This window comes from Typopeltis vanoorti, chromosome 3, assembly GCF_054136105.1.
Source record: "Typopeltis vanoorti isolate ZY-2024b chromosome 3, IOZ_Tvanoo_1.0, whole genome shotgun sequence".
Classification (NCBI taxonomy): domain Eukaryota; kingdom Metazoa; phylum Arthropoda; class Arachnida; order Uropygi; family Thelyphonidae; genus Typopeltis; species Typopeltis vanoorti.
Window position 1 is genome coordinate 104,935,283 of NC_143551.1, and position 27,930 is coordinate 104,963,212.

A 27,930-nucleotide genomic window follows, 5' to 3' on the forward strand; every position below is an offset into this window, starting at 1 on the left:
AGGAAATTGAAAATTCCATCCGTTGCTACCGAGTTTTATACGAAGAAAAAAGAAAGAAAAAATTCCACCAGACAATTCTACACCAATTTTTATCCAAGAAAGAATAATTGTATGTACTTCTTCTATAAAAATAAAGATTAAAGAATAATCTTGTTTTTCTTAATGAACCTTCATTTTTTACTTAACACGTTTAACACATTTCTTTTTTACTTGATATATAAAATTTAATTAATAGATTTGAAAAATCCTTGGCACTGATCACCCATTTTACATGCATTATTTATCCTGGTTATTGCAGATTCGATTATTGCGGTATTTTTCGTGGCAACAATAACCACGATAATCGAGGTATTCCTGAACATCAAGTTTTACAAAGGCCTTCATGAAAAATTTTTCCATACAGCGTTTCTGTGTCGTGGGTCGTATATTCTCTGGGTTGGACAATACTCAGATTTGTCTTTTAATTTTGAGCAGGGACCGTCATCAGCCTGACCTGTGGGCTCTTCTTGGCATGACTAATGTTGTGATTGTCTGTCATTATCCCTCAGGCATTTTACCCCCTTATGATACCCTGCTCTCCTAATTCTCCTGTTGCCTGGACAGTGATTTCTATTACTTTTCTCTAATATGTTTACTTCTATCATGTTCTTTGCATTTTTATCTGTGGCCTCTAATTCTTCTTTCTCATTTGCCACTACCTTGACACTGAAGATGTGTAAGGTCTCTCCCCCTTTTACCTGTTCAGTATCTTTAACAGTTGGGGAATCAGGCAATTTTCCTTACCCCCCCCCCTTTTCCTAAATGGGAATGGCCATTCCGTGTGCTGTTCTCATCAACATTTTCACCAGCGCGACACCTTTGACTATCTCTCTGCCTGGCAACTTGTTTAAATCCCACAATTCTGGTAAAACATTTAACTTAAAATCCAGCAGCCACATGTTCACCTTCACTTTCTCCGAGGCATAAATGGTGCAGTTTGTTATTCCTTGCAACATGACAGGTGTTCTCAGTTTAGTGATATTGTCGGATACTCGTGATCGCAAGTTCCTGAACAAAGATCCAGTTATCACTGACTTTTGGGAACCAGTGTCTAGCAAAACTTTGCACTTTAGCCCTCTTATTTTTCCCCTTATTACTGTCATGGAATTCTCATGCTGATTCCTAAAGTTTCTTGTTCACTTCTTAGTCCTCCATGTGGGATGATGGCGAGTCATTACCTCATTAGATTCCCAAAACATCTTTCTATTTGAATCTCTTCTACAGCTATAGCAATATCTGGCAATGTGCCCAAATTTATTGCATCTATAGCACTGAAGTACTTTCCTCCTGTTTTCCCTTTCAATACTCTCGTTCAGGGCTCAGCTTTTCCTTGGAGGTTTTTGCCTTGAACTCCTCTAATTGGTTTAGAATGGAGTCAAGTTTCTCCATCAAGGGCTGCTGTAGTCTTCCTACCTCTTTTTTGATATAAGAGTGTAGTTCTTCTATGTTAATAGACGCTGCAACACTCAATCTGTTGTGGTCTATGTTATTTACCTCTGTGGCCTTATTTTCCTCTTTTTCTCCCTTCAGTTTGTCTTTACTTTTTTCTTTAGGATTGCCTGGATTTTTCTCTTTCTTAATGTCACTCTTTGGTTCTGAAAACTCTAATTTTGTGTATCTGGCTGGCACTAGATTCAGGATGAAAATAAACACCTTCTAAGGTGTTTATTTTCCTTTTGTATGCTGTCTTTTTATATTCTTCTCTTACTCCTAACCAGAATTGGTTGAAGACAGCCCAATCAAAATGGCTTTTTTCATCACTGGACATGCTCAGGTGAGCAACCTATTGTAATAATTAGTGATAGATTCTTTTTTTCTTCTCTACGTTTTTGCAGCCTCCACAGGTTCGGACCCACGCTTTTAATTTTGGAAAACTGAGATATCAGGGTATCCTTGAATTTATTGTATTCCAAAGTGTCTCTCAGTATGGGAGAGGAATACAAAAAATTCTTGGCCCTTCCAATCAGTTTATTCCTTAAGATTATTAGAAGCTGCAAGTCCGACCAGTTTCCGACGTTCCTTAGCTCCTCTACAAACTTGAAGAAAGATAACACATCATCGTGGTCCTCTCCAGAGAATTGAGGGATTATGAGGCGAGGATTTACTGTTCTAAAGAATTCTACATCCCTCATCTTGTTAGTACTAGTGGCTTCCGAGTTACCATTGTTCACATTCATGTTTCTTAAAAAAATTTTCTTACACTATATATACACACATACATACACACTTTCTATTTATTTGCCTATTCTTTATTTACAAAACTATTCCATTCCACTATTTCTTTATTTTAACTACTGTGGATTTTATCCTGCCGACTGTGCCATTGTAAACGGAGGCTATATATATATATATATTCCTTCTTACTATTGCGTACTTAGTTTATCTACCTTTCACAATACGAGTTTTATGCATATGGATATTAGAAAATTTATTTGATAACACTGCGCCACCAGTATCTTTTAATTGTCATAAAACTCAGTAATATAGCCAGTTGACTTTTCTCTCTCTTTCTCTAAAACAAATTCCTTCAGTAAAACTTTACATAAACAGTCGTATTTGCACTTAACTATATGCTTCGGCTATCTTACTTGGTTTCCCGCTCTTAAGTTCACATTATTTAGGAACAGTGCATTGTAAAATAAACAATCAGGCAGCACTCTACTGACATATAATTACAACACATTTATTTACAAAAAAAAACAAGTGTACATTAAATAAGTGATAGGAAGGTTATTCTCTCTCTACCTATCCTTGTACTTTTTGGTATAAAGAAACAAAAACTTTCCCTTTACAATATAATTACTCTGTTACTTCTATGCTTAAGAAAACCATATTGCCGAGACTAATTTACTCATAAAGAAATTAGCTACCTATGGCAAGTTATCTTACAATTTATATTCCAGTTAACAACAAATCAGAGTACTCGCTTATAGATATTTCTTATAACTATTTATCAGTCCATCTAAGACATATCTCCTAAATTACAAGAAAGATGTACATTAAAGGATATAATACACTTACAGAGGCTCTTTGTCACACCACCTTCCAAAAGTCCTGCATCAAAATCTCTATGGTTTTTCTCTCATCTCAGGCCTTGGGTTTCTGTCCGAAAAGCCTTGTTTCAGGAGGAGCTTCGTCGAAATATTTGGTGGGTCTGGACTGCAATCTTCCCAGTGCTCAAAAGTTCAGGCAAGAAGTTTCAGCTTTCAGGCTTGAAGATCGTTCTGTGGCCTTTGGCTTCCGTTGACTTCCCACAGCACTATGACATCCTACCAGCACTTGCCATCAGCTGTATTCTCAATTTTTCCTCTGGCTCTCTTCGGTAACAGTGCTTCACCTCTGCTCTCTCGGAAACCGGATTTTGGCTCTCCTCTGTCAGCAACTGGACCTGGCCTCTCCTCTAAATGTTCGGCTCAGTCTTCTTTTATTTTCACCTTCTCGGGACCTTGCACCAAGGGTTGTAAACCCCGAAGAAATTGGCACTTCTCCTTGATCTCTTTGCTAAGGCCGGCCCGTTCTTTCATCTCCTCCATGCACTCTTTTTTCCTTGTGTTGTTGGGCAGCGGAAATCCATCTGAAACTAGCGGATCTCTTTCATACTAACTTTGAAGGTGTTCATGTATAGAGCTCGCAAACAACTTTCTCACACACTTAATTGCAAACAACTTTCTTGTGCTCTTATACATAACACTATATAAAGCTTCAAATGGCAAAGTATTGCCATCAAATAGAGAAAGCAAACAGACAAGTAAGTCAGACCACAAGTAAGACAACTTGACTTATTTGTCTGTTTGCTTAGTTGGGAAAAAGGATTAAAACCTAGCTTATAAAATTGCTTGGTATCTTTAACATTATATATATACACATATATATACATATACAGGGTGTTCGGGATAAATTTGACAGTTTCGTAAGGAAAAAGAAAATCTTCTTTGTATCTATTAAATTTAATGAATTGACAAAAAAACATTACAGGCAGAGTTAATTACAATACTATCAACAAGATTTACTCAAAATAACCACCATTAGCATCGATCACAGCTTCAATTCTGCTTCGGAACCTCGAACAAGCTGATGCTACAGTCTCCCTGGGAAGGGCCGCAAAAACTGTTTTAATTTTATCCATTAACTGGGCTTTTGTATTACTGGAAGTGCGATTGGTGTCTTTTTCAACTGCGCCCCATACAAAATAATCCATGGGGTTAAGGTCTGGGGAGTTTGGAGGCCAAACATTTGGACTGGTGAAGTCGTAGAAATTTTCAGACAACCATTTTTGACTTTTCCCAGAGGTGTGGCAAGGGGCCGAATCCTGCTGCCATACATACGGCCTACCATTGGCTACCCTTGTTATCCAGGACTTGACTACAGTTAGCAACTCCACGAACAAAGCCCGAATTCCAATGCCAGGGTTCTTCAACACCTGTTCCTGCAGATTTGCGAGGAATTCTGCTGTACGAACGCAATCAGATCGTCTGCTAGGGATCTTTCTTCTTGCTACATCCTCGTAGTCACCATTGCAAGTCTCTAGTTCATGCCTGATTGTTTTTACTGTATTCAGGGAGCATTGGGCAGCAGTCGTAATATCCTTATTTTGATGGCGGGCACGAATCATCATGATACAAGTTATTCTCTTCCATGATTCAGGTGGGTTCCAGCTATCCATCCTTTCTGACATCTTGTATATGAATGAAGAAGGGTCCAAACTTTTAAATGAAGAGAAGTGTGTGTTAATACATGTAACTTACGGAAAAATATAATTAATTATAAATATGTCAAATTTATCCCGAACACCCTGTATATACACACATGCATATATATATAGGGCATCTGCCTAGAAGTACATAATATTCATGTGAAAATCAAATGGGTAATTCAACATAAAATAGATCATTACAATATTTTATTAAATAGTCAGTGAATTAAAAATTTTAGTCAAGGAAAAAAAAATCTGTATCAACATTATTTAATTTTTCAACTTTAAAGGGAATTTAAATTTCTTTCACTTTCTGTTTCAGTGAAAATAATGCATAAATAGAATGGGAACAAAGCTTGGATCCATAATTTTTTATTTAATTAAAAGACAGACAAACTCAAAGAGCTATAAAAGCTTGTCCTGAGCAGGTTGTTACAAATATCCATATCCATGGTGCAAACTGAATCTATCACATGTTGGTTGGAGAGCAGGTATGCTATCCACTCATTGCAACATTGAGATAAAATGAATGTTAACAGAATGAAATATTAAAGTTCCTATGTGAGAAATGTTTAAAGTGGCACTACACTGGAAAGTAATGAGGACATTGTTGCAATTTTTTTGTATCATTAATCCTAACCACAACAGGAGGTTATAAACCTAGAGCACAATAGCATTAGTATGCTAACTTTTCAAGCCACTTCAAACCAACATTTAACAGGTCAGTGATCTCACACTAGTTAATAAAATTCATCTACCCTCAAGACATTCACAATTATCTATGCTCACAGTAAAATTCTAACATATCCTGTTAGTTGGAGAGCAAACCTGCTATCTAATACAAAATAGCTGTGCACCCCTTCAGGGCACTTATCAGGAAATACTGACAAAAATGAATGTGAAAACAACTAGTCTTGAGATGAATGCATTTTCATTGTTTACCGGCAAGTTTGTCATGTTTTTAAACAGATATAAATAGAATGGATGGCAAACCCTCATTTTTACATCCTGGATTTTCTGAACAATGAATAGGTCACAGAGTGAGTGCTTTTGAATATCCTCCGAAGTATAAATGTCTAGATGTCTTTGGATTTTTTTTTTTTTTTTTTTGCATGAGGAGACTTAAAATCACATTTACAATTGCAAACTGGGAATATTAGAGAAAATGTAGATAAGCAATACAGAAAAACACAAAACATTTTGCCTGACACAATTTCTGCCTTAGTTTAATAACTGTGGAAGAAAGACGTCACATTTTTATACTGAAGGAAGACAGTATGAGCATTTCCACTAAGTTTGGTTCATTGCAGAAAATTATTACCAATGTTTTAGCTTTAAAATACAAAATCTGTTCTATTAATATAAATATTAAAATTATTCACATTCATTCAATATAAAATTTTTAAAGTCTATACACATAATTTTGAAACAACCTACAGGTGAGCCATATACTTGCTGATACCAATGTAGCAAACACAGTGGTATTTGCTACTGGGTTTACTATACTGGCACAAACACAGAAGCAAATACCACTGTGAATATATGTAATATACTTCAGAAAAAAGGCAGAAATCAAAATATACATCCATTACGGACAAAAACAGCTGTCAATCTTAACCAGCATGCAAATCCACACGTTTACTCTTCCCACGAATAAACTCACCTAAAACAGAACATCCAATCCTCAACAAAAATGCATATGCTCATGAATACATATAATTTCTAAGATAATTAAGCAAAAAGTTATGTTTGCAGAGTCTTTGCATAAAGTAAAAAAATCCATTTGTCTATAATAAGAATTCAAATGACTGACTTGCTTTTATTTTTCCTTCAATTAAATAAAAATGAAAAAAATTCAGTCAACTCACTGACATGAGGAGCAGAATAATATGTTTCACAATCCACACAAAATGTTCCAGCTTTTACAGCTCCCAAAGTCTCTAGCCTTTTCTGAAGCATTTCAGCAGCCTGCTGACCACTTTTCCCTTCAGGAATGTTGAAAGGATGAATACTATAAGAAAGCAAGTTTTAAGTTTGAATAACAATAATATTCAAGAAATTCTAATGCCAATGTTTAAAATTCTCAAAAAGAAAAAAAAAATCATTCTTTAAGCACTTGCTGAATAGTTTTCATATGAAACTTTTGGATGAAGAAACTATGTAATCAGCTATTTTATTACTGTTAAAAAAACATTATTATGAGCACCTCCACTGATTCTGAAGCCTTATCATAGGACCATGCACATTAACCATTATTCGCAAAATATCACTCCATGTTGGAGGTTTAATGGAGTATTGACAGCACTAGGAAAGGATTAAAAACTAATTTTAATGCTTCCAATATTTCGTCTGTCACTGAGACATCTTCAGGGAGCACAAATAACATTTGTAACACACACACAAAGATAACACAATACTTAATGAAACATGGGATTCTAAAGTCCTATCTAGGTGGTGCACCCTCTATGAGCATTGTAGGTGACCTAGGATGTAAACTAGGACCTCTTACAATTATTGTTTCCCAAATTTTGGGAAGTTTTATGCATCCATATTTGTTTAGGGTTGATTTCTGAGTGCTGATGCAGATTCCAAAAAGTCTTTCCATTTTAAATTTCCTGTGGTGGAGCATGGCGATTTTCTTCCAGAAGATCCTATGAGTTGTGACTAATACATGGTCTGCAAGGCTAGATTGACCATAGTCATGATTGCAGATGTAAGATGTATTCAACAGATAGCGGCTGATCTACCTGCCTGTCCAAAGTAAGCTAACTTGCAGAAACAGGATACTTTATATACTCCAAGCACTGACACAGGAGGGAGCTGAATGGATAAGAGTAGCAAGTTTCCAGTGAGGCTTAAAAGCTGTATAGAGGTTGTACTTTTTTTTAATGAACTGGCTATTTTTTTTTTTTTGATGTTTCACAGATCTACAGGATGGTGATGGCATTTCTGAAATCCTTGGGAAGAAATAGTTGAGGAACCGATTTTTTTTTTAAATTCTGTAATCACTGTAGCCATTGCACAGGTGTGTATATAGTTGAGTTCAGTTGAGAGGTTCCACTGGAACAAAGATTATAGGCTCTATTATTGGTTAGAATTTTAATGATGGTATATTGTTGAGAAGGGGTGGGCGGGAAAGTTTGTAGATGTATCTGTCTGTGCGAGTAGATTTTCTATATACAGTGAAGGAAAGGTTACCATTCGGAAGGTGTGTTACTAAGGTGTCTAGGAAGGATAAACCATTGTATTTTCCTTTTCCATTGAAAACTGCACTGTTGGATGTAAACTATTGACTGACAAAGAACTCCACCACTGCTGGTTCCAAGCCCAGACGAGAAAGGAGGAGGAGCATACTTCACCAAAAACTGGGCTCAGCTGACAGTACCCGGTATGGCCCCCTGCCTAAGGAAACAGGTGAAGATGGACAATGGCTGAACGAGTGGAAAAGATGAAGATGAGGCATGACCCCAACAGTTGGAAGGTCAGAAAATCCAGCTTCAGCAGTATTCTGATCTCCAGAGGAGTAGCTGCAAATGGCATCAGTACTCCAGTGGAGCAGCCAGGAATAAAGGTCCACAGAACGATCCCTCTGTGGTTGGCACCAGGAAAGACATCTGGCCATAAAAACCAGTTGAAATAAAAATGAATCTAGGACATTCCCTGCAGGCAATACACAACAAGCTCCTCCTATTACTGTGAGAAATGGACAAGGGGGTATCTCAGAACAATCCACGACTGGGACTAAAAAAAAAAGTGGACATTTTAAGATTAGGAGCCTGGAATGTAGGTGCTTTCAGGAAAAAATAGAGAATTAGTGGCTCTAAAGAGGAGGAGGAAGATACAAATAGCATGTATCCAAGAAATAGTTTATATCCTTCTATAAGGATATAAGAAGGATATAAACTATATTATTATGGAAAGGAGAGGAAAAAGAATTGAATTGGAATTATAGTAGAAGAAAAGTCTAAAATATAAGGTAATAGAGATCAAAAGAATAAGTGATTGCTTTATGACACTAAAAGTGGCATTAGGGAAAGAAGAATCTTAAATATTATTTCAGGATGTGCACCACACACACACACACAGTGTGAGGACTGAGAAAAAGACCAATTTTGGCAAGCACTAGAAGCAGCAGTGGATAATATCAGAAAGGAGGAAATAATAATATATGAGCAGACCTCAATGGACATGTTGGAGCGAGAGGGAAAGGATTTGAAGGTGCACATGGAGAACATGGTTTTGGAGAAAGGAATGAAGGTCACAGAAAACTGGAATTTGCAGAAAGTTCGAGCTTTGCTGTAGGAAACACCCTATTTAAGAAGGACTACCAGATAACATATGAAAGTGGAAAAAACAACTCTCTATTCTCACAAAGGGAATAAAGAGAAATATGTTAAAAAATTGCAAGACAATCCCATATGGGCACATAAAGTTCTAGTATGCAATATAATGGTGCCAGTATTGAAAAAGAAAACAACAAACAAAACAGAAAAGAGGCCGAAGATCTGGAAGCTAATTGAAGAAAATAGGAGTAAATTCAAAGAAAGGGTTATGGAAGAGTGGTAGCATCTCAAGGAAATGACAATGTGGAAAACACTTGGAATCAAATGAAGAACATCTTGGGTAAAGTTGTGAAGGAATTGTGTGGAAGAATGAGAGGATTCAGACTGAGAAAGGATAGAAAAACTTGGTGATTGAAAGAAGAAGTCCAAGAGGCAGTCAAAAAAGAAAAAGGGAGCATTTCGGACTTGGCAAATAAGAAACAATGAAAAATGGGAGAAATATAAAGAGAAGAGAGGGAAAGCCAAAGAGAAAAAATGGAAGAAAATATATGCAGAGATAGAAAAGGAAAGTGGAGAGAAAGTAATATATAGAATAGCAAAGCATAAAAGAAATGGCACAAAGGACTTTGAAAAAAAAAAAAAAAAAACATAATAAAAGATGGAAATGGAGTCATATTAGCAGATGAAAAGAAAGTGAACAGAAGGAATATTTTGCAGAGTTGTTAAACAGAAAATGAGAGGAAGATGCTGGAGGAGCAGGAAAGCATACAGGGGCTACAGACAGAAGTTATTATAAAGAAAGAGATAATAGAAGCAATGAGAAAAATGAAAAACGACAAAGCACCAGGACCATCAGAGGTAATAATAAAAATGATAAAAGCAGTAGGTGAAAGGAGTAGACTGGACCTGTGAACTATTTAATAAAGTGTGGAGAGAAGAAAAGATACTGGACTGGAAAAGGATCTTTGTAGTATCTATTTACAAACAAAAAGCTACTAGACTGTGGAAACTACAGAGGAATAAAGAATATACAGAACACCTACTAAAGACATTTGAAAGAATAGTAGATATTAACCAGATACGATATGGTTTCATGAAAGGGAAAAGAGCAACAGATGCAATCTGTATGATGAGACAACTACAAGAAAAGCATCTTGAGAAAAATAAAAGGCTTATTCATATATTTGTAGACCTGGAAAAGGCATATGACAGAATACCAAGGGACCTAATCTACTGGGACCTCAGAAGGAAGGGTGTAACAGAAAAATTAGTAAGGGTTATAAAAGCAATGTATGGAAAAAGCAAGACTGCAATAAACACAAGCATTGGAATAACCGAATTTTTCAACATCAAAGTGGAATTGTATCAAGGGTCAGCACTGAGCCTATTTCTATTTGTGATTATTTTAGACAAACTTGGTGAAGGAGTAGCCAAAAATACACCATGGAATATATTTGCAGATGACTTGGCTATCACAGGTGAAACTGTAGAAGAGGTCCAAAAGAGTTTTATAGTGACAAAATAACGGAGGATGTGGGTCTAAAGATAAATACTAAGGAAAATGAAGTAATGATTAATGAGAGGAAGGACATGAAGAAATTAGTATAAAGGATAGAGAGAGTGGTATCTTGAAAGAAATTGACCATTTTAGTTACCTGGGATACCATAGAGTGAGCGAGAGAAAAGGCACATGTAACTTGGCAGTCAGAGAAAGAATTAAGAAAGGTTGGATCAAATGGAAAATGTCAGGAGTGATATACGACAAAAATGCACTGAAAAAAAGTAAAAACAAGTGTATATAAATCAGCCATTAGACCGACCTTGCTGTACAGAGCAGAGACATGAGCAATAAAGAGAATTCAGGAGTAACAATTAGAAAGAGCTGAGATTAGGATGCTAAGATGGATAAATGGAACATCAAGGAAAGTGCACAGGAGATATAAGGAAGGAGATGGAGGTTAGAAAATTAGCGACAAAGTGATAGAAAGTACACTGAGGTGGATCAACCATGTATGGAGAGACCACCCAATTCAAAGAGTCATAAAAGAAGTGAAGAATAAGAGAAGAAAAGGAAGACCAAAGAAAAGATGGTGGGAAAAACATCAAAAGGGATATGGAAAGGAGGGATGCCCAAAGTAGAAATAAGTGGAAGAAAATTGTCCGAGCAGCAGACCCCAGGACCATCTGGAACTAAATACCAAAAAGAAGAGACTATTAAAGTGACTGAGGAAGGGAAGGACTATTATGTCTGGGCCATGAGGCCAAATCGAGAATACATTATATACATATCTTAGTCAAATAGAAGGTTCGAGAAGAACTGGGTCTATGGCTCATTTTTCAAAATTTTTCATGTAAAAATTGGCAAGAGGGGGGTGAGAGAGAGAGGAATCCATAGTGGTTCCCTCTTATGGGTAAATTTTGTTCTTCCAAGAAAAATAACTAGAATCGATAGCAAGGAAAAGAGAGCTAAGATATCTGAAGGAAAAAAAGTTTTTTTTTAAGAGTGTTAAGGTGTCATTTAAGGGAATACTGGTAAACAGTGAGGTGATGTCAAAGCTTACCAATATATCTGTATTATTTAAATTCTCAATCAAGGTTTTGAAACAGGTAGTTTTTTTATGTAGGATGTGGTAAGTCCAGTGAGGGGGGGGAGTAACAGTTTGCCATCTGTTTTGACAATTTGTTGCATGGAGCATCAGTGGGATCTACTATAGGTCTTGGGGGGGGGAGAGAATAGGTTTGTGATTTTTTGGTAAACTGTATATCCAGGGGGAGATGAGAACTGAAGGGTTCTTGTAACTTATGGAAAAGAGATGCTCTCAGAAAGTTACAGAAAGATAAAAGCGTTATCATCACAACAGATAAGGGTATTGCCAGTCATCCTTAATGTCATAGAATATGACTGGAAATGGATATTATTCTCCAAGATCATGATCCAACAAAAAGGCATTTTAAAAAAAAATAAAAATAAAAAACTTACGTTAAAAAGTATCTTCATGGATAGACATTACAAAAAAAAAAAAAAAATTAAATCCTTCGGTTCTCATCCCCCCCACCCCAGTTGTAAGGATTTACCAAAAATTCACAAACCTAATTCCAATCTAAGATCTATAATAGATGCCACTGATGCTCCATGCTACAAATTGTCAAAACAGCTAGCAAGCTGGCCAAGCCTCTCCTGGCATAAACAACACAACTATTGCGTCCTGAGCTTAAAAAAAAAACTAGGATTTCTATTTCATTCAAGACATTACTTCATCCCTGAACAGCTGTTAACCTTATACAAATCACAAATCCACCATGCTATTGAATACTGCTCTCACATATAGGGTGGGACCCAACAAAAAAAAAGCTCTCTCAAAATGCTTAACTCAATACAGAGAAGAGCAATTTATCTCTTATCTAATGCAGGGTTCTCAGTGCTATTCTGTCTCCAACTGTGATAATGTAATGGGCATTGAACAAGTATGGCTGCATTTCTTGAAAGAACTGCTGCATATCTGCTAGTGTGTACATTTATAAATCTGGTTGCACACACTCTTGTTATATATCTTTACTTCCTCTTTATTATATATATATATATATATATATATATATATATATATATATATATATATATATATGTTTCACTACTCACTCATACACAGTTATTTCCCTTCTAGCTTCTGTAATAGTTTTCCGATAAATTTAGCAAATCAGCTATCACCCTCCTATCCTTAAACTAAAATTCAGGCCGCTCTTAAGTTTAGTCACGTGTAATTCTTTCATTCATAAGGGCTTTGTCTAAGTATGGAACAAGGCCTTAAAATATAACCTCTGAGACCGGCGTTTCCCCGGCGTGTCCTTTCTTTGATCTTGAACGTCACAGGCGACAACTTTTCCAGAATCTCAAATGGTCCCTCAGCACTCCTTCCAAACTTTCCTCCCTTCTTCATGGTGGAGACATGTTCCAGGAGAACTAGATTCCCAGGATTCAGATCCTTATACTTTCTTAATCTGTTTACATACGATCTTGCACATTGTGAGCATATGTTGCTAGACTCAGCCACCATATCATAAGCCACTCTGTTTTCCCTGATAAAATTATTTAAATAGTCGTCTATATCAGGGAAACCTGTATTGACATGGGAACTTTAAAGTCGCTTGGGAATAAAGGCTCAAACCCATAGAGTAAGACAGCAGGAGCTTCTCTGGTAGCAGCATGGAGAGTAGTTCTACATGCAAACAGAGTGTGTGCTAAATGGTTGTCCCAGTCTGACACTCTATTATGCGCTAGCTTGGAAAGAGTGTGCTCAAGCGTCCTATTCATCCTCTCGCACATCCCATTTCCTTGAGGATGATAAGGAGTGGTGAATAGCTTCTTAATTCCCAATAGTCCACAAAGATGCAATATAACTTCTGCAGTGAAATTAGACCCTTGGTCTGACAGGAGTGTTTGGGGGTGATCCATATCTGGAAAAGATTAGTTTGAATAGCTTATTAGCCACATCTTAGCTGTTTGATCTTTCATGGCTGTGGCTTCAGGAAACCTCGAGAACATGTCAATTATTACAAGAATATACTTGTTTTCCTTCGAGGTGGTAGGAAGTGGGCCCACAATGTTTTTCTTTCTTTTTTTCTTTCCATCTTCCAGACACATCCTGTTTAGACAACATAAGTTTCAGGCCACAGCCTGAAAAGGACGTGAGGGGATAGGGAAAGGTTGGAGGGGGGGGGGGCTTTTCTGGTGATGGAAAAGCCCCCCCCCTCCAACATATGAGGGAGGACGTCGAAGCATATATACATATGCTTCGACGTCCTCCCTCATCCCTTTCCATAAGTATCTATCCTTTATTCTATTCCATGTCCTATGAATCCCTTGGCGTCCTGCTAGGTCCGAGTCATGAAACGTGAAAAGCACCCAAGGGATCATAACTTTCGGGACTATGATTTTTTCTTTCCATCTTCCAGACACATCCTGTTTAGACAACATAAGTTCGTTCTTGTCTATGTGCAAGGTATCATAGAATAATTTCCCATCACAGATCCTTTCACCATCTAATAACGTTTGTATACTCCCCCCACATTGGATCCCTTTTCTGAGCCTCAATTATGTCAGTCTTTTCCCAGACTTGAAACTGGGGATTAGTAAGCTCCTTCTTCCTCTCGTCTACTGTAAGTACAGAACTGACAATCTCCTCATTTGAGCAAGGTCTCTCCACAGGATCTGAATCCAAAGACCTCGACAGGTAGTCAGCTACAACATTCTCTTTTCCAGGAATGTAGTTCACCTCAATATTGAACTCCTGCATCTCGAGAAACTATGGTATGATTCTCTGGTTTTTATCTCTTATGAACGAGATGAAAGACAGGGGCTTGTGATCTGATCTTAGTATGACATGTTGCCCAGTAACATGTATCGAAACTTCCTAAGTGCATAGATGATTGCCAAGGCTTCCTTTTCAATAACTGAGTAGTTCTTTTCCGAAGAGGAGAGCTTTCTGCTAATGAAGGCAATCGGTCTGAAGTCCTCTTCCTCTCTCTGCTCTATTACCGAGGCAATTGTGTCATTGGAGGCATCAGCAGCCAGAAAGAAAGTCTACCCAAGCTTGGGATAGTTGAGAACAGGTGACTTGGTCAATGCTAGATTTAGAGCTTGATGGGCACGTTGTTGCTCTCCCCCATATGAACTTCGTTCCCTTCTTAGTTAATCGTACTATGGGATCCATCAGCCTAGAACACTCTGGGATGAACTTTCGATAAAAGTTAACCATGCTGAGATATCTCCGAACCTGTTTCACCGTAGTGGGGATTCTAGCCTTTAATACAGCTGTCACATTACCTTTGGAGGGAACTATCCCTGTCTCACTCACCACATGCCCTAAATACTCCACTTCTCTCAGGAAGAATTTACACTTTGAACTTTTCAATGATAGATGGGCCTCGCTCAGTCTATCTAGGACCCCCAGCAAGATTTTCTGGTGCTCCTTTATGGTGGGAGAGTAAGCCAGCAGATCGTCCTGGAAGCAGATGACTCCCTTTCCCAACATATCACTTAGTACAGAGTTCATCAGACACTGGAAACTCATGGCAGAATTTCTGGCCCCCTGGGGAAGTCAGCAGAGTTGATATTTCTGCCACCTGGTAGCAAAGGCAAAATATTTTCTATCATTCTTCCTGAGGGGGATCTGAAAATAGCCAGAGTTCAGGTCTAGTTTGGAGAAGTATCTAGCTCTTTCCAGGCCAATCAGCAAGTCCTCAATCCTACATACAGGGAAATCAATGGCTTTGGTGGCCTTAGTGAGCTTTCTTAAATCGAGTACAAATCTCAGGTCACCGTTTGATTTTTCTACGAGGATGAATGGACTGTTCCACTGGGAATTAGACTTCTCAATGATCCCCGCCCTTTCATATTCTTGCAACAGCCTCTCTAGTTTGTCCATATGTTTCGGGGGGGTCTGATACTGCTTGACATAAATGGGGGTTTCCGATGTAATCTGCACTGCATGTTCAACCTTGTTTGTGCATGACAGGGAACTAATCTCCTCAGAAAATACATTTGGGTATTTTTGATACATAAACTGAAAAAAATGCTTTGAGTTCTGCCTTTTCACCCTCTGTATTAGACAAACCCATAGCATCATGCATTAGTTTCTTCTTCCACTCAACTGGATCTCCCCCAAAATTTTTCAAGTCAACACATATGGCTTCCTGTGTTTCCCATTCATTACCTGTCTCAAATTTTGGTTGGAATGTCTTTCCACAGAGAGAGATGGATTAGTGCTTAAAATCACACATGAAGTGATGCTTCTCTAGAAAGTCAAGTCCTAATATGACCTGATTGCTTGTGTCAACTAGCTAAGGAAGGATCAGCACTTCATGAGTGAGGTTAATGGGAAAACAGGGCAAGGAAAGATTTACACTAGCCTTGATTGTTGAGTACAATCCAATTTTGGCAATTCCCATGATTTTAATAGGTCGTAATTCAACCAGACTGTCAGGAGACAGAGTAATGAGCCTAAATAACGACATGGGAATTACTGAAACGTGGGCTCCAGTTTCGAATAGGAAACTACAAGGGACTTTCTCAATAAAACCCTCCACTAGAGGCAACCTTCCTTGCACTTCTGCCATGGCTACACTTTGCATTCTACAAGTGTTGATCTCACTCAATTCATTCTTGCATACCCATTCAGTAGAGTGAGAACACACTTTCCTTTAGCCCATCTAGGTCTTGTTTTCCAGCCCTTTCTTTACTCCTATATTCTGGGGATGTCACATGGCTTGAACTCTCATTAAACTTAGTTCTGCCTTCATGCTCCGAGTAGGGGGGGAAGGTGCGCATCTGAACCTCCCAACAGTAATGCTCTCAGTGAATCAGCTTGGGATATTTCCTCTAGTACCCCCTTCTCTTTCCTTGGCCAGACAATAGCATTCATCAAGATTTCTCGTATTTTGTGAAAAAACAGCTTCTTGCAATTCACCCACCAGGCCTGATCTGAATCATCGAAAAGCCACCCACTCGAGGTGGGCCCTCTCTTCTGTCGACGCCCTTGAAGATCGGGTGATTGACAGTGATCTGTTTAAATAATCAGTAACCCTTTCCCCTTCTTTCTGTGTGCACCTGCACAGTCCCCTTAGTGCTGACCCAGCCCTTTTTTTGAAAACTCTGAACTCAGTACTTCTTTAAATTTTGAATATCCCTTGGTTTCTTTCAGGGTTGGGGGACGAGTAGAAATATGTCTTGGCCTTCCCCACTAACTTGCTGCGTAGCAATACAAGTAGCTGGAAATCACTCCAGCAGCCAATCTTTCTTAGTTCCTCAATGTATTCGAAGAAGGCAACCACATCATCGTGTTCCCCAGAAAATTGTGGGAATACCTGCTGTGGATTTATGGTTCTAAAAAATTCTTCGTTATCCATGTTACAGGTTGTAGGTAGAGACATGTTCGTATCTTGGCTTACAATAATATGTTACAGAAATATTCAAATATTCTATTTTTCTCAATCTCCTGACTACCTGATATGAATTCAAAGACCAACTCACTGTGATTGATCAATTTACTAATTTTACAAGATCCAATCACATCCTGCTGGCTGCGCCATTGTTATATATCTTTACTTCCTCTTTATTATATTTATATATTTGTATGTTTCACTACTCACTCATACACAGTTATTTCCCTTCTAGCTTCTGTAATAGTTTTCTGATAAATTTAGCAAATCAGCTATCACCCTCCTATTCTTAAACAAACTAAAATTCAGGCCACTCTTAAGTTTAGTCAAGTGTAATTCTTTCATTCATAAGGACTTTGTCTAAATATGGGACAAGGCCTTAAAATATAACCTCTGAGACCGTCTGCCTGTTAAATATTGATGAATTTATATTTTTGCTGCGCCAGCCAATACATAGGATAGATGAGACTCTTATCCAAGGTGGCTCTCTCGGAGTATTACAGAGTGATGAACTTTCTAACAGTAATTCAACTAATCTCAATTCACTTTGTCTTTGCATGCAGTCATGGTCTGAAAAATCAAACTATATTCATATATCCCTCCCGCTAGGTTCGATAATAATTTTATGAGTGGCTATTTGAATTCATAAGACAGGCTAGATTCAGGCAAATGCTATAAAACATGTTTATTTAGGTTTAAAAGATATATACATGAGAAAATTAAAGTACATGGTTAACTTAATCACTTTCCTAGTAAAATTCTGATATCATTACTAACACAAGAATACATCATAATAACTAGATCCACAGAGTTTTTCTATAAACATACAAACTTCTGGCTTAATTTAACATTATCTTCAATCACTCTCTGATCACTACTCATATCTCACAATATATCTCAGTTATCTCACATACAGATCCCTTCTAGGGAGACATTCTTAAAAACAGGGACAGGTCACTGCCAAAAAGCCCCGTGTGTGTGTGGGGGGGGGAGCTTGACCCTTATATTCTTTCCCCTTTTTTCTCTGAGATTCTCGCGCTTAGCTACCGACATAATGACAGAGAATAAGGACCTCTAATTAATCCCAGTGGATTTATTCAATCCCAGCTCCAATATGACAGGTGAAGAATATGCGGTCTTGATGTCTTCCACAGAAGCAAATTTCCTGCAGAAGCAGCAGCCTAACATTATTAGTATTTGTAGCATTACTTCCAAGCCTCATTAAAAAAGTTGAACACTCGCATACCACAATAACTATCATACAATAACTTTCCCTTAGGCTATATGTTATACTGGATGGCTAAAGTGTGACCCTTGGACTTTAGCTTACACTCAACTTGCTTTCATGCAATACATAGAATGGGATACTCTAATTAAATTATAATCTTATATAAATTCCTCTATTTGACTCTGTACAAACGGGTTAAGTCTCACATTTCTTATGCTAAACATTTCTTCAGTTTTGCCTTAAAGTTATAATGTACATTTTTATTTCCTTGCCAAAGCACAACATTCTCTGCCTACAATTAAAGATAGTTGTTCCTGAATAAAATAATCTTTTGTCCCAATTTTTGATTATTCAGGGCACAACACTCTTGGTATTTCTAATCTATTGTGATGGACAGTTGGATATTATGGATAGTTCCTAGTGAAGTGCGACAGAGAATAAGGACCTCTAATTAATCCCAGTGCATTTATTCCTTCCCAGCTCCAATATGACAGGTGAAGAATATGCGGTCTTGATGTCTTCCACAGAAGCAAGTTTCCTGCAGAAGCAGCAGCCTAACATTATTAGTATTTGTAGCATTACTTCCAAGCCTCATTAAAAAAGTTGAACACTCGCATACCACAATAACTATCATACCTTGCCTGGAATACATTCAGTGTTGAAGCACTCACTATCTACTCTGGCAACGCATTACACTCACTCATTCATCATCTGCCATGCAAAAAAAAAAAAATCTCCTTTACGCTTATTTATACACATGCCTATTTTACAGTTTTCAGGGATGACCTCTTGTTCTCTGTCACCTATGCAATAATTCCCTTGTATATATCTATCTAGGTTCCTCTTGCCAGTTTACACATCCCAGTCATATCACGTTTCCTTCATATCACGTTTCCTTGTATATTTGGTTGCATTGGTCACTATTTCGCACCAGACCGCCTCAAATGAACTCTCACATGTCTATCATCTTGATATACTACTTTCTTTGGCTGCAACACATCAGCTATCATCAACAGTACTCCCCCCCCTGTTCTATCTTCTCTATCCTCCCTGAAAATACTGTTTTATAACAATATGAAAAAACTTTCAACACAGGGCAAGAAACTGAGAAGGTATTGTATGCAGTTCTATGATAAGAGATGCTTAATAAGAAAGTGGCTAAAGCATGTTTTTCCCAGGTGCTAACATCCATTATCTTTGCACCTGGGAAAAACATGCTTTAGCCACTTTCTTGCAGAAGGGAGAAGTGAAAGAATTGCTTTGGTAGGCATGAATGACTTATAGGTGAAAATGTGCAATGAGAAGATATGAAAGAATTAAGAAAAAGGGGCAAGAAAGTAAAGATATAAACTTGCTGCCTGGCATGATAGAGTTGAAATGAGAAAAAGGGTTATGATTGCTAATAAGTTAATGAAATGATTCCATAGGAGAAATGATGTGAAGTTTAAAGATGTACAGAGCGAATCTGATGGAAAAAAGAATTGTATATTCCTGATGGGCTGCATTTGATTGGTTTTGGAGATTTATTTGGAGAGAATGTTATTCAATGAGAGACTGGAAGTGCAAAATAAAGGAAATTAGAAGTACTGGAGGGAGGGGGGGGGGCTGTCAAGTTTGGATTCAGCCACCAGTGGAACAAAAGAGTGCGTGTCCAGAAATTAAATTATGCAATGCCAAATGCAGTTTCACACATTTCAAATCTGAATGGTTGGTAACAACATTATGCAAAAGTAACTGACTGTAGAACCAAGAGGGATGTTGAAATGCATGTACTCAAATGCCAGAAATAGCAGAAATAAAGGACAAGAGCTTTGAGCTTTTGTCAGCTCAACTTGGCTAAAAATTATTAGCATCATCGAGACCTGGCTGAACATAAGATGATAGATACAAGAAGTATTGTTTTGTTTTTTTAGGGAGAATAATGGAAATAAGACAGGAAGAGGAGGAATATTGTTGGTAATAGTTATTGGAAGTTTTTCCACTTGGTTATACTATAAATTAAAGATACCAAGAAATTATATACTTGGTTTAATCCTTTATCCAAGTGTAAGCAAACAAAGTTTGCACCTGAAGACTCAATGCATAGCATTATACATGTCTGCAAGGATATGTGCTTTGCATTATGGGGTACTAAGGCAAGTGATGTGACGTCATTAGCTTCTATATACGAGTTGCCCTTGTTGTGTCGGAAAATGTGATGAGTCATCTCCTTTTTCCGACCCAACATACAGTTAGCTCAGAAGGAGTGGATAAGGACATACTTATACCTCCAAATAGAAAGAGTGCTCATTAATGATCCAAGAACATGTATATATTCAGATTTGTAAATTCTAAGCGGTGTTAAAGTATCCCATAAACCAAAAAGAGGAGGTTTGTTAAGTTAATTAAAGTAGAAAGTCATGTATAAATTCTAAAAAGATGTGTACAAGCTAATAATAGTTTTAGGCCATGTCAAAGATAGTTCGTGGCCACGGTATCCAATCGGCAGCCGCCGTACGTATGACGACACCACCAGGTGAGGGCGCTGTTTTGGAGTATATAGGTTTCGGCGGGGATTTGAATCGCTCTTTTTTTTCTTCTCGTTTCGTCGGTACCTGGTTTCCTGTGCAGAAGGCTGTATAGCTGTGAAAAGCTTGACGCCATGCGTAGCAAGAATTTCCCCTTGCTATGTGTGCTACGTGGATCAAAGCTGCAGCTATAGTGCGTCCAGATTCCTAAGAAGAAAGGGCCACTGATGAGTTAACGTCAGTGTATAATTCAGTGTAGGAGTGTTTCGTTTCGTGTGGAACAAAGGAATAGTGAAGCCGCCATTAAAGAAAGTACAGTAAAGAGATCCAAATATCCAGATAAAGCAAGAACGGTAAGCAGAAATCTTTTCATATTAATATCGGAGCAACCGTGGAGTAAGGAGAACTGATCTTTAAGAACACAGCCCATTTCCGTGAAGTGTTACAAGAACTGTCTGCAGTTTGGACATTTTGTCTATATCTAAGGAAAAGGCATCTTAGGCTTGAGCCAAGAAGGAGACCGAGGCTACGAACTGTTTGTGTCTAAAGAATAATAATGTTATACTGTTAAAATCTAATTGAATGTTAACTAAAATTTTGGGGGAGGATTAAGTCTAAAATATAAGAAGGAGCATTGCCTCAAGAAATCTATGTCAGAGTTACTGAATTGACTTGTATATATATATGTAATTAGCATGTGTGATAGTAGATTGGTTATTTAGTATATGTTGTCAGAGTCTGAGGATAGTTATATATATATATATATGATTAGTACTATTAACTCGGGGTTGGGATATGTTCATTTTTCTAAATTAACTGACTTAAAACCCGAGAATTATAACACAATGACATTTATTTGAAAAAAACGCAACATGTTTCGTCAAGAATGACTTCATCAGGCAATAAGAACATAGAAAGATATTAAAAGACACGAAATTAACATTGACACACTCTAAAGCTATACAATTATAAAGCCATAATATTCGACTGTAAATTACAGTTATTATGAGCTTCAACTACAGTCCGAGTTAAAGTTCTATTGTTGTACACCTGTGCGTGTGTGGAATCACGCGATCTCCAGTATCTAATAGTAGAGTTGAAAGAGTCAGCCAAATTATAGCTAAGATTGTTATTCATGTGAAAAGGGTCCAAGGTGATTTCTTTTGACTCGACAATGCGGCGCTCTACTTCATCATGGGAGATGTGTAGGTTTGAAGTTGATGGCCAGTTTATTTCATGTTGGTAGCTTTCGTTGTTCGTGTTTATTGAAAACAGGACATGGCTTGACAGAGCAGTTGCTCTGGTTCTCTTATAAGCAATGTCACGCTGGTGCTCTTCGAGACGTAGTAAGATAGATTTCTCTGTCTGCCCATAGTAAGGCTTTCCGCATTCACAAGTTACCTTGTATACACCTGGGAATTGTAGAAGGTTGGGAGGTTGTTTATAGTTGTTGAAGCGTGATCTTATTTTTGGCATAGTCGAGAAGCACGTTTTTATGTTAAACTTCTTTAGAATTCTACTCAGCTTTTTGGATAGTGTGCTGATATATGGCAAGACGATATGACCTTTGGAGTCGTCCTGTGTCTCTACGTTGCTACGTTGATGGTGGGATAATTGGTTGTTAATATTTTTTAGAGAGTAGCCATTGTTTTTAAAGGTCCATTTAAGATGTTGTAGTTCCTTTTTCAGTTCTTCTTCATCTGAGAGTACAGATCTTGCACGATTCGCTAGAGTTGATATAATACCCAACTTTTGCGCTGGATGGTGATGGGATGACGCATGCAAATATCTGTCTGTATGAGTTGGCTTTCTAAATATAGAGATTTTAATCGATTCAGGCGTCTTAGTGAGTTTAACATCTAGGAAACAGATGGAACTATTTTCTTCAATCTCCATAGTCAATTTTATATCTTGATGGTGGTTGTTTAAGTGGTCGAGAAACTTGTGAAGATTTTCAGTACCATGCTCCCATATGAGGAATATATCATCCACGTATCTAAGCCATATTTTCGGTTTTAAAGTAAAAGAGGAGATTGCTTTTTGTTCAAATTCCTCGAAAAAAATGTTGGCTAACACAGGAGAGAGGGGACTTCCCATAGCTAATCCTTTGACCTGTTTGTATAGTTTACCTTCGAATTCGAAACTGTAATTTACAGTCGAATATTATGGCTTTATAATTGTATAGCTTTAGAGTGTGTCAATGTTAATTTCGTGTCTTTTAATATCTTTCTATGTTCTTATTGCCTGATGAAGTCATTCTTGACGAAACATGTTGCGTTTTTTTCAAATAAATGTCATTGTGTTATAATTCTCGGGTTTTAAGTCAGTTAATTTAGAAAAATGAATATATATAAGTGAAGGAATTTGTGTCAGTATAGAGGATTACAGTGTAGAAATTTTGGATGTGTTAAATTAAGAAAAGGGAGGGAACCCAGACTCTTTTAATTTAAGGATTAACTAACTTGTATCATTATGTTTTGTGCTAAATAAACGTATTTCTTTATGTGTAATCAAATGAGTTTGTCATGCTTTCTGTGGATTGAATTACCGCTTGGAAAATTACAAACCATGCATAAAAGGGGAACCCACTAGTAATATAAGAAACGGGACCACAACTGCATACTTCATGATCCCTGCATTTTCTTTCTAAGTAATCTTGGTTAGTGTATCAGAATTTAGTTGCCAGCTGGCGCAGTCATTAAATAATATAAATTTGTTGGCAAACGAATTAACTGACAATAAGTAAAGTATTAAAATTTAATGATAACAAAAGATAAAGTTTAAGATAGGACAAATAAGAGATAAGATGCCAATAACGCAAAAGCAACCAGGATATAACACCCTAGTCCTGAAAATACTTCAGGTGCAAACTTTGTTTGCTTACACTTGGGTAAAGGATTAAACCAAGAATATAATCATCATACGTATCAAGGATTTAGGCCTAGCATGGCCTGTTCCAGCCTTAGAAGTCATCGTTGAATCATTTAAGAGGACGTCCTAATGAATCATTTAAGAGGACGTTCTTTTTCCTAATGGCTTGTTTTGGTCTTTCTGTTTTCATTCTTTGAATATATTTTTTAATTTTTTCTATTACTGGTTCTTGGTTTAATTCTTTCATAATTTCTTCATTTCTTTTGTGATCAAATAGGGTATACTTTGCAGTTTTTCTCATAAACTTAATTTCTGCTGTTCTTAATCTTTGTCTTTTTGTTTTATTGTCCAGATTTCTCTTCCATACATTAAGACTGGTAGGGCTAATGTATTGTATACTTTTAGTCAGGTTTGTTTTTGAACTAGGTTTGGTTTAAACATAGAATTAATTGCACCTGTTATTTTTAGATATTTTGCAATTTTTTAGTTTATATCTTTTTCATATGTGATCATACATCCTAGGTAGTTAAATGAATTCACCTGTTCTAAGGTCCTGTTATCTATTACTATTTTAGTTCTTGCTGGATCTTGTCCTTTAAAGGCCATAGTTTTTGATTTTTCTGTTGATATTATCATGCCATAATCTTTGGCTATCTCATTTAGATCTAAAATAGATCTAAATGAGAAAAGAAGATAACTTACAGAAAGCTGTTAAGTTATCTTCAGAATTTGTAATTATTATTTGGTAGTCGGCAAAAAGGAGTGTGTTTAAGTTCACTGTAGGAGAAAGTTTAATACCCTGATGTAAATTTTTATTCCATTTTATTATTATTTCATTTAAGTAAATATTAAAAAGAGTTGCTAAGAGGGGACATCCTTGTCGGACCCCTTGGTTTATCTCTCTCGTATATGACAGCTCATGATTTAATCTTATTTGTATTTGATTATTTTCACATATACTTGTGATAGCTTTTAGGATATTATTTGGTATTTGTCTTTCTTTTAATAATAGGTTTCTTTTAACTTTGTCAAATGCTTTTTCAAGGTCAATAAATGCAATATGTGTTTCTAAATTGTATTCTCTTCTTTTCTTTATTATTAATTTTAAGCAAAAGGTCTATACATGATTGTCCTGTTCTAAATCCATTCTGTACTTCTAAAATAAAGTTTTTGGAATATTTCATTAGTTTGCTATTTAAGATTCTGCTATATATTTTGTAACAGGAATTTAGTATACTTATACCTCTATAGTTTTTAGGGTCATCTCTATTACCTTTTTTAAAGATAGGAATCACAATTGCTTTTTTCCGTTCTATTTGGGGGGGGGGGGGGGGGGGGGTTACCAGTTGAATAAATTTTATTTAAAAATAATAAGTCTTTCTTCGAGTCTTGTTCATCCGTATTTATATAGTTCTGAACCTAACTTATCTTCTCCATGTGATTTTCCGTTTCTTGTTTCTTTCAGGCTGATTTCTAATTCTTCTTTAGTTATTTCCTTTTCGTTAATTGTTTGCCAGTTGTCTTTTTAAAAATATTTGTCTGTCCACAATTCTGTGTAGTAATTTAGAAATTCATCTAATTTCAATTCAGTGTTTAATTTTATGTTTTCTTTGGTATCTGCCTTTAAGTGTTTCAAAATCTTATATACATTGGGTCTTATTTTATATAAATCATGTTCTAAATTAGAAACAAATTTGTTCCATTCTCTATGTCTTTTTCTGACTTCACTTTTAGCTATGGCTCTTATTCTTTTATATCCTATTTCATCTTCTAATCTTTTACAGCTTAACCACTTGTGATAGGCTTCTTTTTTCTTTTTGATTATTTCTTTGATTGTATCATCCCAGATCTTCAGTTTTTTTTCTCCCCTTTTATTGAATTTTTTGGTCTTTCCTAAGCTTTCATTTGCTGCTGCATTTAGTATCGTTTTTATATTAAGCCATTCTATTTCTATTTCTTCATTTTGTTTTATTTTATCTAGATATTGGTTAATTCTTTGTTCATATAGCCATTGTACATTTGTGCCATTCAATAGGCTAGTTTTATAAACAAATGTTTCAAATTTTCTTTCTGTTCTTGTTACTTGTAGCCATTTAGGTGGTAATCTTAATTTTATTTTAACAAGGAAGTGGTCGCTGCTTATTTCATATCCTCTATGAACTCTAACATCTAATGAAAATTTTGATGTCTTTTCATTTAATATAAAATAATCTAATATTGATTTCCATCCTCTTGCTGCCCAAGTATATTTATGTATGTCTTTATGTTTATAGAAGGAATTCATTATTTTTAGGTTATTATAAACTACAAAGTCAATAAATTTTTTTACCATTCCTGTTTAGAGTATGTTCTCCATGTATTCCTATATTATTATTAATTTTTGTGTTTCAATAATTTTTTCCAATTAATTCCAATATAATTTCTTGGTATCTTTAATTTATAGTATAACCAAGTAGATAAACTTCCATCAACCAGTAGTATCTCCACTGCTTGTGTATAATGTGGTGGGGCATTGTCATTCAAAAAATTGAGTTCTTTGCCTACAGCACCACAGAACAATCAAACATGACACTGAAGAACTTCATTGCAATATCATTCATTACCCATAGTCCCTTTTTCCAGCACTTGTATCTCGATGCATCCATTAAACATAATGCCTCCCCACACCATCATATGTTCCTTTCAAGAACATTCTTGCAATAGTAAGCAGTACCACTTTCACGCCAGATCAAGTGTTGTCAAGAATTGGAGAAAAGACTAAAACCACTCATCTATAAAGAATACATTAACCCATTGGTGTCTTGTGCAATTTTTATGGATACAACACCAATAAAAAGATGCTTTATGATGAGCTGTGCATAAATGGGGTGCAGACTACAGACCTCTGGACATATAGGCCTATTGTTGCAGACATCTTGCCACAGTTTGTCGAGATATCTAAATACTTGTGCTTGAATGAAGCCACCTTTCAAGCTGGCCTGCCATGGTGTGTCGATTATGTTTTGCTGTTATAACTGAAAACATTCTTCATGCTCCATGGTGGAGCAAAGCGACCTCTTAGCAGATGTCTGGAACACATTCTATTGGTTTGAAAAAATGCTGCCTGGAGCCTTCATACATCACTAAGTAGATTCCAAACTTTGCAATAACAGTAATTCTCTGGTCTTCTCCAAGCTCTCCAATAATTCTTCCTCGCGTTGAAATCTAGTGATGTCTTTGAAACATTACAAGATGTCCAAGTTTGCAAGTTTATTCCTTCACAAGAAAAGCTTATTTCAAACAATTCAGTTAGCACAGCCTTTTATCCTTATGAGTGCTACCAAGTGACCCCTTTGCGCGCGATTCGAAAATTGTCATTTGTACCCGCTTTCTAATCAAAATTGTTATACAAATTGCCACAAGCTGATTCGTCAGAATTATATTTTAATATTCAGTTTAATATTCAGAATTGGTGTTTATCCTTAGGTTTTGGATGGATACCAGTATAGCATCAAATTACTACTGTGTGATTTTCTGACGTTTCTCGTTTAACGGATTTAAAAAATTTCCAGAAAGAAAATCATGTCCCCTCAGCATGATTTTTTACTTTTCCATTCCAACAGAGCAATGGGAAATATCTGTATCGATTCATTAGTAGAATCACCTGCTTTCTACCAGGTGTGATTTGGTGTTAAAAAATATTTTTAAAAAAAATCGAAATTTTTGTCGCAAACGAACGTCGATGAAGCAGTTTAATGATACATCCCTTCATTAGTCTTCAAAATTTCATACATGAAAATAACATCACTTTCCAAGCTTTTCATTAATTTAACGCCCCCCCCCCCTTAACGCCGACATAGCAAATGTAATATTAAGAAATTAGCGGATAAAAAAATCGACTAAATCTTACCTCACTACACCCATCCTTTTCTTATTAGAATACTCAAATACTAACTTCTTTTAGGAATATCCGATACTTACTACCATCTGTATGCATAAACACAAAATAGGTAACCCTACAGCGGAATTATTTATGACTATTTTAAATTATTTGTAGAGGTCCGCGATCATGATGACCAATCGGATACTGCCCACCTAACAGTTATCCACATCTGTCATTCAGGTTCTTGCGCTCATTCAATCACACAATCTGTGCTACTCATGCGCCACTCTCCAAGCACCGCTCCTTTTATTTATTTAGCATATCTCCTTCTTTTCTGAATATCAGCAAACTTTGCATCCCACAAACTTTCAGCAAAACCCACTAATGATAGCCGCAGGCCCGGCGCGAGGGAGGGGCGAAATGGGCGAATGTCGCAGGCGGAAAAGTAAAAGGGGAAAAACTTACGAAGAGTTTATGTTACAATTATACTGGAGGCAGAAAAAATTAAAAAA

General features: G+C 36.6%; 1 protein-coding gene across 1 annotated transcript in view; it reads right to left on the reverse strand.

Moving 5' to 3' along the window:
• Nucleotides 1-27,790, reverse strand: part of LOC150108439 (mediator of RNA polymerase II transcription subunit 20-like) — a 57,010-nt gene extending 29,220 nt beyond the window's left edge. Inside the window, exons 1-2 of the mRNA XM_090415849.1 lie at nucleotides 27,446-27,790; nucleotides 6,601-6,743 (exon numbers count right to left, since the gene is read on the reverse strand). Coding sequence (XP_090271975.1) covers nucleotides 6,601-6,743; nucleotides 27,446-27,459 — 157 coding nt within the window. The 5' untranslated portion in view covers nucleotides 27,460-27,790. The remainder of the gene's footprint in view (nucleotides 1-6,600; nucleotides 6,744-27,445) is intronic.
• Between the last annotated feature and the right edge of the window lie 140 nt (nucleotides 27,791-27,930).